We start from the raw sequence: 14,060 nt of genomic DNA, 5'->3' as shown, positions 1-14,060 counted from the left end.
GACCTGAAGAGTGTTAGGAATACAGATGGAGGTATTCATACGAACTAAACACTAAGTTTATTCAACTTTCCATAGATTACAATTCCTTTTTTTAAACAGGAATACCAACAATATCTTTTACTGTTACGATTTGGAAATCTAGTAATGTTTAAGCACCTCATTCCTGGAACACGAACTATTTAGTTACAAACTTACTATGTACCAACAGCTGTGGTACTGTTTTAGTTGATCTAAAAAGCAAAACTTAGTCTCAGTCTTTCTCTCCAATACTCTTTCTCTTTCACTAAGATGGCCATGGTTACGGCATGTTTGTCTTGGGAACTGCATGAATAGAAAAACAAATATAAACAACAAAAACTATGTAACACGGGCAAACATCATGCCGGAAACACTGCCATATCGACTCAAGTTCAAATACGAACTCATCATAGAAAATGAGAATTAAAAAAAAATACGATGATTAATGTGAGCTGCTGCGGCTCCGTACCTGCGGCTGCGGCTGTGGTTGAGGCTGTGGCTGTGGCTTGGGCGGTGGTGGCTGAGTCTTGGGTGCTCGCTCTGAGAACTCGACGTCTGGTAAACTGATTGGCACCACATCCTCGTACTATCCAGAGATGAGTCCCACAGGTTAGCCATGTAGTAACAATAACATCCACATAAAACAAGATTAAGTCATGACACTTTAACAGAGAGAGATAGAGCAGGTAACTTAAATGTTATTGCACTTTTCATCTGTATATCTGAAGCAAGAGCAAGTTTTTGTTTAATTTAGAACTACGTTTTCTTTTACTATGGAACTGGAATTCTTACAATCAATATCATCTCTGGTGGCGATGCTTAAACCTCATCGCCCGTGGAGAACACAAGAAATGCTCTAAAACCTTAAATGGATGTGATGGATAGAATTTGACCTCACACACAAAACTTATGCTTCCCATGGATGGAAAGATTTCCCCATCACCAATATTGAAGAGCTGTTGATGACACTGCACCAAACCACTTTACATCTATTGAAGAAAATATAGACAATAAAACGATGACACTTAACGAAATCTCTTTACCAACACGTTTTTCCATGACTTAATAATTCTGACATCAATGATCTTACTTTAATGATGGTTCTTACGACAGGACTGTACCTCACATACAAACAAGACATCAGATACGGGAAATATACATAAACAAGCAGGAAATAAAGCACAGCCAACTGACAATTACATACAAAAACACATGAAACGAGACTGACAAATTGGAATAGTTAATGCCTCTTATTACAGCTATCTTCATTTTCTTTGGAGCACTACCGCTCTTCATTTTCTGTACATCTAAATATCTCGTTTTCTTCATGGCTTAGATTTGTAATGGATTCTCAAGTGCGTTTTTTCTGCTCAAAACATATGATTTATATATTTTTCATTACCTAACTTCGTAAACCAATGATTCTTAAACTCTTTGGCTGTTTTCCCTTAACATGCAAGTATCCAACTCGCACTTAAAATTCACCAGCAAAAAGTCAAAAAAGTCACAAAACTTTTTTCAGTTATTTCGGCCAGAACAGAAGAATACCGCGTGAGGCTGAAAATGTTACGTACTCCGTCTGAACCCTACTTCTACAGGAAAACGTTAACGGTTCCATAAAATCTGTCTCTCGGGGAAACTACATGAAACAGAATATAGTCTCCTCATTCCCACCCACTGAAGTCCGTAGACTTACCGTGTTTACATTACTGTTTTAAAACTCGAAATTCTCAACCAAGCAAGTTCTTAGGTGCCACAGTTTGTGAAGTTGTTATAAAGGGAAATTGTTTTTCTCTGTACAAATCGAACCCACCCTTTCCGTCCTGACACAAAAATTCAATCCTGAATATCCATGAAAGTCCAAATATTACTATTTCCGAAGCATTATACTAGACACGTACTCATGAATAAAAAGCCTGTAACGCTTCGCAATCTAGTCCACCAACGCACCTTGTAATAATATGACACACCTGCATTTCGGTGCTCATCACCTCGCCCAATCCTCTCCGTGTAAACCTTCACCCGCTAACCTTGCATCTCTACATCGTTGTCCCACGACCGTTCCCCACAATTCATCAAATTTCCTCCCTCGTAACTCCTCTGTCTGTACAGCTTTCCTTCCTGTATACCTACATCATCTAACGTCTACCGTCGCAGAACCATCTCATCTTACTCGCGCCTTCCCTTTAAACTCTACAAACTCGACCACGGTCGGTCTCCTGACCACAACGCCAACCACTGTCGAATTCACCGTTTCAGAACATCCGTTTTCTTTAGGACAAACCTTTCCCTTGAATCCCTGGTGGTCTCTCGCTTACCGTAACGGGCGTACTCTTGATCTTGTACTTGCCCCTGGGTCTCCAGGTATGGTGCAGCACCCCATCCTGAACGCAGTAAAAGGGAGAAAGAATGATCAGTAAGGTATGCATGAGTCTGGCAAAAATGTAGATTCAAACTGAGACTAAGACAAGTAACAGCTTCTACAAACCAGTACCAAATATCAAACCAGAGATCGCAAAGTGAATGGAAAAGCATCTTCATGGCTTGTAAAGACATCTCATTTTTAAGAACAAATTTACAGGTCAATTATGTGATGATAAGATATATTCATACAAGTACTTATTTATCAAACTAATAATATGTGAACGTGAATCAACTTGTATAAGAGTTCAAATATCACGCATCTTTCACACCTGTCTCACATCATACCACAAATCTGCATTGAAAGTGAAGATCATCATCAGTACTTTGAACCAAAAGAAAAAAAAAATATCTATGTATATGAGAACTAGCAGCAGTTAACGACATCCACAAAGATAAAGCAAGTGTGGGTTATGTTGGCGCGTAACCTGACGATGAGGACTCATATATGGAGCAGCATGTGAGAGAAAAAAGATAACTAATTACGTCCTTAAGACAAGACTCGCACGTTCTTTAACTATTCAGGTAATGGTTTCCATCGTCATTTTACTCTGGTGTTAATAGTGGCGCACAATTAAGAATCATAAAGTCAATTAATACTTTGGGTTACAACATTAGCTTCATGTATGAATACTATATATATATATATATTGCCACGTAACATCATCTACCTCACTAAACACGATGTACAAATGGTACTGAAGTGTTGATGAAGAGGTTTTTAATAGTATTGTTCTGTGGATAGTTACATCAGCTAATCATAAAATCTCAAAAGCTACAAATATCAATTTTTTTTTTTCTATCTAAATGTCTAAACTTTTCATCAAACTTAAGACTGAATAAGAGTATCCACTATGCCTCGCTGTATTATCCACAGGGTAAAGATGAAATACATACAGAGGCCAGACAAACAGAAACTATCATTAACACAATGTACTATATTACAAAGCACAGAAAACGAAACTGAAGGCTTCAATGCTGTTCGACACTGCTTCATTTGTCTCACAGGACTGGTTCATCCTGGTAATTTCAAATGACCTGAACAAATGTTCATGACCTTTTTTTGAAATCTTGAGGAAGAGGAATGTCGAGCAGCATAATGAAGCAGAAAGTTCAAAGACCATAAAAACAGCTGAAACGTCAGTGGGATGAGAAAAAACGAGGGTGCGCTTTTTGTGGTCGTTCATAAGAACAACTGCTGTTGTGTTCAGAACCATGACTGACCGTGTAAAGTCTTATCTAATGAGTAAATGTCTCATTGAAATATTTATAAAATCACAAGTCCTGAACACTTTTTTTTTCTTAAATCTTTCCTGGGAAAAAGAACGCTATGACCTTGAAGCGTGCTTATAACGCCATAAATTTATTGTCTACGTCTGCAAACTGTTCAACCTTATTTTTTTGTAAACATATACTGGAAACAATGAGAGTCTGATCTCAACAGCAAATCACAGTCTTTTCCGCTGTGCGAAAGACTTGAATGCTACAAAGGAAGTAATGCAAGGGATTCAAACCATACTTTGTACTAAGTAATACATGTTCCTCATCAAGCTTTACAGTGAACAACAATGCAGGATGTAGACAGGAGGGAATAGAATTCTATGAACAACCACAATGGCATGCTGAACCAGGAAGACTGACTATATGATTTCAAAGAAACATGCATTGTTGGTTAACTTCACGTGGCGCGCGCGCTCTGTGACTGGCATAAAGTGTTAAGTGGACAAAGCAGATTCCCTTTTTTGTTTTTTCTGTCACTGACTAGAAGCATGATATGCCGCAACTACTGAACAACAGTCATGAGACAGTGTAGGGTCGACTCTGTGAGACAGCGTCATTGATGTTGGTTTATCTCCTCCTGTGTATGTTGTGTATATGACGAACACACATGTACAACACATAGTACTGTTTACAGGCGTATTATAGGCCTTGTAAGAGGCCATGGACATGGATATTTATAAGTATTAGTTACCGAGAGTTTTGGTTTTCAAGCTTCTGTTTGACAAGAGGCCTGAGTTTAAGGCGAGGGAGGGGCCAGTGGAGGGAGAAATTTCCCTACTAAATGCTACCACATACCATGCATGCACGGACGGGAGGGGCGCGCGGGAGTAATGTTACTCGAGGAAGGGAGGCCCACAGAGGGTTGGTAGAGGCCATAGAACAGTGGAGGAGACGGGATATGTATAGGCCGATGGAATGGGACGGATGACGGAAATGAGAAAGGAAAGGCTAGAAAATAAGAAAGAAGGTATGAAAGCCGAAATCTTAACTTAAAAAAAAAAAATTAGAAAAGAGGCACTAAAGCGTAGGGAGTGACATTACTGCACAAAGGTGATGTCACTATAAAGGAAGGGAGGAAAAAAAAAAAGGAAAGCTTTTAAGGACACACGGATGTGGGGCATTTACAGGTATGGGGGAACAAAGGATGATGGATAAAAGAACTGGCAGTATACACACACTCTTCTGATGATGAGGGGGGGGGGGGGGGGATTGGCTGTAAGTCTGAACTCCTTTTATCACAAGACTTTCGTGAAGGGGGATGAACTGGGATGTAAAAAGGGGAAAGGGAGGGGGGGGGGGGGGGGGGTTAAAAAATCACCTACTTGAAATACCTCATCGTAATATTCGACCTCCTCCCCCTCCTCCTCCAGCTCCTCTGGCTGGACTCCCTCGCCCTCTGTAATCTCCTCCACCACCGGCTTTGCCTCCTCCACAGATCTTACATCCATCTTAGCTACTTCACCTCTCCCTTCCTCCTCCTCAACCTCCTCCTTGGTCTGTACCTCCTCCTGTTCCGGCAGCACCTCCATCTCTATTTCGCTGATGATTTCTTGTAGCTGTGTTTTGATGTTCTCTTGGCTGATCTCCTCCACCTTGGATTCTTGGGGTCCAGCGGTGGGTGTTGCCTCAGGTTCTGCGGGTGCAGCAACGGGCTCTGGTTCTGGAGCGGGTTCCGGTTCTGGGGCAGCGGTTTCACATACAGGTGGGGGTTCTACTCTCCGGTTCTGGAATGGGTTCTGGCTCTACTGTGGGCTCTGGTTCTACTATGGGCTCCGGTTCTACAACAGGCTCCGGTTCTACAACGGGCTCCGGTTCTAAAACGGGCTCCGGTTCTACAACGGGCTCCGGTTCTACAACAGGCTCCGGCTCTACGACGGGCTCTGGTTTTGAAACCGGCTCCGGTTCTGGAACGGGCTCCGGCTGCGCAACAGGTTCTGGTTCGGCAACGGGTTCCGGTTCTGGAACAGGTTCCGGTTGCGCAACGGGTTCTGGTTCGGCGACAGGCTTTGGTTCTTCTGCGGGAGGGTGTTCTGCAGGCGGCTCGGGTGCTGGTTGCTCTGTCGGAGCCCTGTCTTGGATGGAGTTGGCGTTCTCGTCCACCGGCTGCGCCTCGGGTTCAGTCTGGCTGGGCTGCGACAACTCCAGAGCAGACGCCTCCGTGGTGACCTTTGACTGGCTGACGCCCTCGATGGACTGTGTCTGGTTTACGGACTGTGACTGGACGACTCCCTGGACGGACTGGGACTGGCTGAGGCCCTGGACAGACTGTGAATGACTGACACTCTGGAGGGACTGTGACTGGCTGACACCTTGGACGGACTGTGACTGGCTGACGCTCTGGACGGACTGTGACTGGTTGACCCCCTTCATCGTGCTCCCTTGCGTCATAGACTCGAAGCGGACGGCAGATTCGTGTGATGTCGCCATACGTGTCGTCTCGAAGCTCGTTACCGTACGCTAGCAACCAGGAGACAGTTAGTTTTGTTTACCTCATCTTCACCTGATAACAGTACCGGTCACATGATAAAAATCGGGGGAAGTCGTTAGTGATGTTACTTATAGTTAGAAAAGAATCAAAATATCATCTGGTGATTATCGCTGCTGCCATACGCTAACGAGGCATGAAAGCCTCGTTACCATATGCTAACAACTGGGCGGTAAATCAAACGCCTTAAAGTTATCCGTTGACACTCGTGTACTGCACAACTCCCGCGGTGGCCAGGAAAGAGGGAGGTAGAGTATGGCTGCAGAAACAAAAGGATAATAAGTAAAGACGCTGCTCCTCCGGCGCTCCTGAAAACAATGGAAAATTGATGCTCGGAAAGAAAAAAAAGGAATTCAAAACTCCTCGCTGGAAGATGAAGAAACGCGAAGGCATGTTACAGAATAGGACCTTTGTTACATAAACGCCAATCAAGAGGAAATCCATAATAGAATAGATAATGAATTAATCTTGAAAACCGATAGTCTACGTCAGAAAAAAGAAAGAATAGATAATGAATTTATGATGAAAAACATTAGTCTACGTCAGAAAAAAGAAATAGATAATGAATTTATGATGAAAAACATTAGTCTACGTCAGAAAAAAGAAAGAATAGATAATGAATTTATGATGAAAAACATTAGTCTACGTCAGAAAAAAGAAAGAATAGATAATGAATTTATGATGAAAAACATTAGTCTACGTCAGAAAAAAGAAAGAATAGATAATGAATTTATGATGAAAAACATTAGTCTACGTCAGGAAAAAGAAACCACAGTGTATAAAACTAGGTTTTTATGCAAAGAAACTCGTTTTTCTCGTAACAATTAGGCTTTTACTGTTCGAACTGTTCATTCTAGTATGTGTTTCCTCCAGCATTTGCAAGGCGTCTCCCTCACACTGTATTACGTGCAAATGTTAAATCAGGATCGAACAATGATTATTGAAATAAAAGATAATTGAAATAAATTAAAAATACACAATGAGAGATTCTTAGAACTTATAGTGGCCATATATCACATTTTTTCATATACATGTATATTGTGCAAATGGTAAACATTTTGGAATAGGACCAATTATTCACCATTTCCACAAACACATGGAAATATAGAGACCCCCACAAAAATAAAAAACAATTTCATTTTTGCTCATATGGTGTGAATGGTATGAAATTTGCATGGGGATAAATTATCATCCAGTGCTTTCATAAATGTATTCATCATTGGTAAGCCTAACACTCAGCTGTAAAAATATATATATATATATATATATATATATATATATATATATATATATATATATATATATATATATATATATATAAACACACCATGAAGGGGAAAATAACTCATACTGGATTAATATATTCCCCCCCCCCCCCCCCACATCTTTGTTTATCATTTCCACTGCATTTCATTTTCTACTATGATAGATTCTTTCCTTTAACTTAATTGTTTCTATCCGATCTGGTACAAGTAATCCTAACACCTACTAAGCATAACTACCGCTCTGAGAGACTGGGCCAATCTAAAGAAACAACTGTACAATCAGATACATTTTCTTTATCTTATGGGTAAATTTCGATTTTAAATACATAGAAAATCAAGGCAGAGACTGATATAGATCAACTTTACAATCACGGTAAAATTTGGAGTGTGAACAATATACGTATGGCATAGTCATATAATGCCCTACAACAACAAGGATTCGAACCTCGTACCATTTGCTTGGTAATTTGGTACGTTGACTAACTCGGTTGTGTTACCCAAGCCTTCCAAGCAACCACGAAAATGGTACGATATTCGAATCTTTGGTATTGGAGGGTATCATGTGCTCTAAGAAAGTGCACGTTCATAAGTAAATATATATATATATATATATATATATATATATATATATATATATATATATATATATATATATATATATATATATATATCAGGGCAGAGACTCTGACCAATAACGAATTCATGTAAATCAGATTCTTAGAGAATATGGACGAAGGACGCAACTTCCGCTCCTGGGGCTGGGTGAAGAAGGAACCAAACGAGATAGGGAAAAGGAATAATTATTGGCTGACAAATTCGAACAAAAAAAAAAAAGAGAAAATGAAAATCGTTTTTCAAACTGCAGGACACTAATGAAACGCCTACAACCCCCCCCCCCTATATATATATATATATATATATATATATATATATATATAACCGTAGTCTTGTCTTCTTCCTTACTAGAATGAAATGAAAAGCTTAAACTTGTCGATGCGGCGAATTTGACTGACAGAAATTGACGAATATGGTACCAATAGTTTGGACACAGTTCCGCAGCGACAATCACTTTGAAGAATGTTTGGTTTGGTAAGGTTGGATTTCTCTGGCTGATACTGTGTTTCTTTTCTAAAATAATGGATGCATATATTGAAAGGAAGACATTACCAAACACGAGAAAAAACCTAACCAAACATTCTTGATAGTTATTGCCGCTAAAATACTGTTCTAGTACTAGTAATTAAGACAATTCTACTGATACAATTTTATTGGATTTCTGTATTCATTCGCCGCGTCGCCAAACTAATCGTTGACTGTTACAGATTTTACACAATGATTTTCGAATGAACTTAGACATTAAATTAGTTAGCCCAAATATACCTTACAGAAAATGGAACATCATAGAAATTAGTAGTACAATTTAAAGGGGGAACCTAAATGTAAGTTACTCACCTCTTGCTCATTGGGAGTAACAGAGTGAGCCATGCTTTGATTCAAAGAGTGGGTAGAAGTGACTAAGGAGTCCGAACTCGAGGTAGCAAGCATAGGAAATTCAACAGAGGACTCGACCTTACCACTTTCGGACATGACTCGAGTACCAACAATACGTAATCCACCTGTTTCATGCACGGTCTGGAAATGAAGTCAAAATGGGCGTCATGGGTATGGATAATAGACTCGGAGGACATTTGGATTTTCTGAGGAAACTTCCAAAAGAAGTGTAAAGGAAACTGAAGTATCTCTGTCGGGGTCGGTAACTACATAGGACATTTATGGTGTAAGGTACATGGAGAGGAAACAATACGGTACACAACAGAAAAATATAAGTATAATACTATTCGTAAATACTCTCATACGTCAGAGATATAGACTTGAACCCTATATACACTAATACACGTGTGTCCCTACGTGAGTACAGATTCTTCCCCGAGGTAATGGTAGATAAAATGGGTACCTGGTATAAGAGAGGGTACGTGTAAGCAAATATATAGTACATATACAACAAGGTTAAGAAATCAGGGAAACACGAGTGTAAAACTCTCTCCACGTAACACAGTAATCACATACACAAGTGATCTCTTCTGGGCCCTACATATATAATACTTTCAGTACTGTATAGTAAATCAATAACAACATTGTTTTTATGAGTGATTTTTTTTTTTTTCGTCACATCAGCTCAAATTCTCGTTTTCTTTCATACATTTCCCTGTGTTCTTTTGTTGAGCTCTTCACCAATCACCTCTTCACTCACAGGTCCCCTACCGAAAAATATTACCGAAATGACCCGGCAAAGTCATAAACCACCGCCTCCACCCAACTCAGTCTTGAAAACCACCCCAACGGGCACAGATCCATGTGAATCCACACTCCCAAACAAACACGACTCACACCATCCCGTCCACGCTCTGGACATCCCTCATTACTCCCAGCACCGATTCGACACGTCATGCCCACGATGCAAGTGCCAAACTGGTAAGACTGAACACTTGCTGCTCAGCTACCACGCTCTCTCCCAACATACACACGCAAGAGCATGAAGAACGCAATGTGGCCTAAGCTCCCTCAGCGATGCGGGAGTTTCACAATGATGAAAGGGACTTCTTGGGCAGGAAATATGTGAGTGAGTGAGTGATTGTGTGTGTGTGTGTGTGTGTGTGTGTGTGTGTGTGTGTGTGTAGGCAGATTTTCTTTTGATCTGTTAAAGACCTATGTATATATTTGGTATTCACTAGTTTTTTTGTTTATTTTTTTCTGTTTTCCTTGATGTGCTTTTCGCAGGCACTGGTAGATTGATTATTCATCAAAATTCCCATGATATTTTCCTTGTTTACTGACTGTAGTGAATACAAATGTCCACTGATCTTTAACATTATATATATATATATATATATATATATATATATATATATATATATATATATATATATATATGGAAGGGAAGCCGTGGTTTCGGTGCGTTATACATGACAAGTAGAGACTGAGCGTGAACGAATGTGGCCTTTGTTGTCTTTTCCTGGCGCTATCTCGCGCGCGCAAGGGGGGAGGGGTGTGCCTTTTCATGTGTGGCGGGGTGGCGACGAGAATGGATGGGGGCAGCAAGTATGAGTGTGTACATGTGTATATATGTCTGAGTATGTATACGTTGAAATGTATAGGTATGTATATGTGCGTGTGAGGGCGTTTATGTATGTGTATGTGGGTGGGTTGGGCCATTCTCTCGTCTGTTTCCTGGCGCTACTTCGCAAACGCGGTACACAGCGAATACGTATAATGAAATACAAAAAATAATATACATATATATAAAGTTTGTATGTTTCTGAGGGCCGGGTGACATTTTTAAGGTCACGACCAAAGAATGAAGCCTGAGAGGTGTTGGGCTGGCAGGCGGCCCGCATGACGTCACAGCTGGAGATGCCAAGTTATCGTGACATTTCCACCTCCAGGGTCTGGCTAACCCCTGGTAAGCCAACACTGGTGGACGCCTGCTGTAGATACCATTAAATATAAGTGAAAAAGAAGAAACAAAAATCTTGGGGAAGGCTTTTGTGTTACGAGTATGAGGCGGAATCACTCACTACACTGATGAAGACTGTAAATGAGATGAAAAGCTTACATTACGTATGAATTCTTGTGGGAATAATATTCTAAACAACGAGATTAAATGTCATATACAAACTACGATTTGTATCTAAATAAACAAAGCACCCTCTTCTACGACTTGAAACAAATATAATTAGTCTAGAATATTCTTCAATTATACTTCAAACAAATATAATTAGTCTAGAATATTCTTCAATTATACTTGAAAGAAACAAATATAATTAGTCTAGAATATTCTTCAATTATACTTGAAAGAAACAAATATAATTAGTCTAGAATATTCTTCAATTATACTTGAAACAAAATATAATTAGTCTAGAATATTCTTCAATTATACTTGAAAGAAACAAATATAATTAGTCTAGAATATTCTTCAATTATACTTGAAAGAAACAAATATAATTAGTCTAGAATATTCTTCAATTATACTTGAAAGAAACAAATATAATTAGTCTAGAATATTCTTCAATTATACTTGAAAGAAACAAATATAATTAGTCTAGAATATTCTTCAATTATACTTGAAAGAAACAAATATAATTAGTCTAGAATATTCTTCAATTATACTTGAAAGAAACAAATATAATTAGTCTAGAATATTCTTCAATTATACTAGAAAGAAACAAATATAATTAGTCTAGAATATTCTTCAATTATACTTGAAAGAAACAAATATAACTAATCTAGAATATTCTTCAATTATTCTGGAAAATATAATTCCCACTACACGAAGAGCTTCTGGTAGGATTATCATCATTTAGAGGAATATTTAATGGTCCTTTATGATAATTCACACTAATTCTAAAACTAGCGCTACTGTTCATTCATTTCATTAAGGACTTTAATACAGCAGGTCTAAAACAGCATTTTATATATATATATTTATGCTATGTAAAATGCTAGACTACAACAGATATATGGCCACTAAGAAAACAACAAAATAAAAGAATGCATCAAACATATAAGAAAGAACTTATAAAATATAAGCACTATAGCAACGTAACAGTATTAGCTAATCTTAACATATGATAAAGCAACTGAAATATCACAAATGTCACAATAATTACTATGAATCTAATTAGTGACAAAATTATCAACATATGTAAAGGAAAATAACTAAAATGACAAAACAATAATGAACTTAAAAAAAGACATCACCAAGGCTTTGGTTTAAAGTTTTATTCAGTTATTTAACAAAGTTTTATCAAAGTTATCAAACCAAGTTAGAAAGAGCAACACCTGATGGAAGCCACAGGAGAGAGAGAGAGAGAGAGAGAGAGAGAGAGAGAGAGAGAGAGAGAGAGAGAGAGAGAGAGAGAGAGAGCCACCAGGCTGTCCTATCGGAGACGACCTCCTCCTCCTCCTCCTCAGCTTACCTTGGTGACGGTGCGGACGGTGGAGCCCCCCTCCTGCCGCACCACCTCCTCAGTCACCCCCGCCGAGGCCACGCTGTCTCCCATCTCCCTGCACCACGGCCGGAGTAGACAAGAGGGTTAATGCGTGATCATGGTCGTCATGTTACATCTGACATATAAGTGGAATTTACAAGTACAGCTTCAAGTGATTTTCCTAACTAAGGAAAGAAGATGATATTGTTAAACTTCTGTTAATGATGGAGAGATTGTATCATTTAATCCATTATAATTTTGTCACTGTATATTACCATTATAGTTAACACTGTTCATTTATTTGTACAAAGTATAATATAAATTACATTATATCTTTTTATAAAGCACATAAGTCAGACCACATAAATACAGTATTCTCAATCATCACAAAGATTTACATCATCAATTACCCTTCCAAGAGTTGTATTTCTTTTATGTGTTAGCATAACTATGAAAGTTTCCCTTGATGGAAAGACGTAAGAAAAAAAAAAAAATGATAGTGTCAATACAGATGGCAGATATCCCTTTACTGAACACGTTAATTCTTACAAACTATTACTGTAACGCTGTATTGCCGATCACTCGGTTTTTAATTTCATTCTTCTGTACAAAGATACAATAACGAGTAAATGATTTCTATTAAGCTGGTTAAATGGGAGTAATATAACATTGTGTTATTCATGGTGAGGCATCTGGCGCGTGAGCTAAACACACTACGTTATATAAGGCACCTGGCGCGTGATATATTCTAAACACACTACGTTAAATCTACATGAAGCAACGTATCCAGACGCTACGTGAAATTCGACCTCGTCTCGCGCCAGTACAATGGTAACGCCACCAACCATTACTATGGAACACGTTAGGAGGAGGGTAGACCTAACATGGTTAATTCTAAGGTTAAATAAGTTAGGTAGTTTGTTCATCAAATGGTTCAGATCTTCCTGAGAGATCTCCTGTTTTTGTTGGCCATATTAGTGTCTCAGTGAGCCATAAAGGTGGTAAGGTTAAGTTCCTTATGGCTGAGAGTTACATGGCGACCCTGAGGCAGTAGTATAGTGCTATGAGTCTGAACCTTTGCTAACATGTACTCCACGAATGTGACCAAGTAATGTGGAGTCTCATTTCTTACATGGACGGTTACTAACTTGAAAAAAATCTACGGAAAGATAAGACTAATTACATTCCTGGAAGACAATACTCTTCATAATTGCACAGCAGAGCGGATTCACACAAAGCGGCTTCATAGAAAACAGGAACAAGAGTGACAAGATATCACTGATGATTTTTAATTCTTTTTCTTTTCATCAAACCACGAGAGGGAAACATAAATGGTTCCCATGGAGTCAGCTTAGAAGTGATGAAGACGTACCTCCACCAATATTCTATACAGTTCCATGCATAGTATACAGACTTATGTATACGCATGCACAAGTACGTGTATTCAAATATGTATGGACGTATGTGTATGTATATGCATAAGAAAGAGATGAGGAGCACCAGGACCTACCCTGCCAGTACCACAAGGACCTGACAGGGAGGGTAACTCATATCAGTGACTTAGGAAGGTTGGCCCATCGCCATATGTACTATGCCTCTTTC

The 14,060-nt window shown here is 39.1% G+C and overlaps 1 protein-coding gene across 1 annotated transcript in view; it reads right to left on the bottom strand.

Moving 5' to 3' along the window:
- Nucleotides 1-14,060, bottom strand: part of LOC139760514 (uncharacterized) — a 181,762-nt gene that overhangs the window by 93,574 nt on the left and 74,128 nt on the right. Inside the window, 6 exon segments of the mRNA XM_071683808.1 lie at nucleotides 488-604; nucleotides 2,337-2,402; nucleotides 5,052-5,432; nucleotides 5,434-6,177; nucleotides 8,923-9,102; nucleotides 12,447-12,534. Coding sequence (XP_071539909.1) covers nucleotides 488-604; nucleotides 2,337-2,402; nucleotides 5,052-5,432; nucleotides 5,434-6,177; nucleotides 8,923-9,102; nucleotides 12,447-12,534 — 1,576 coding nt within the window.

The sequence above is a fragment of the Panulirus ornatus genome, chromosome 37, assembly GCF_036320965.1.
Source record: "Panulirus ornatus isolate Po-2019 chromosome 37, ASM3632096v1, whole genome shotgun sequence".
Classification (NCBI taxonomy): Eukaryota; Metazoa; Arthropoda; class Malacostraca; order Decapoda; family Palinuridae; genus Panulirus; species Panulirus ornatus.
This window is presented reverse-complemented; position numbering and strand designations above follow the sequence as displayed.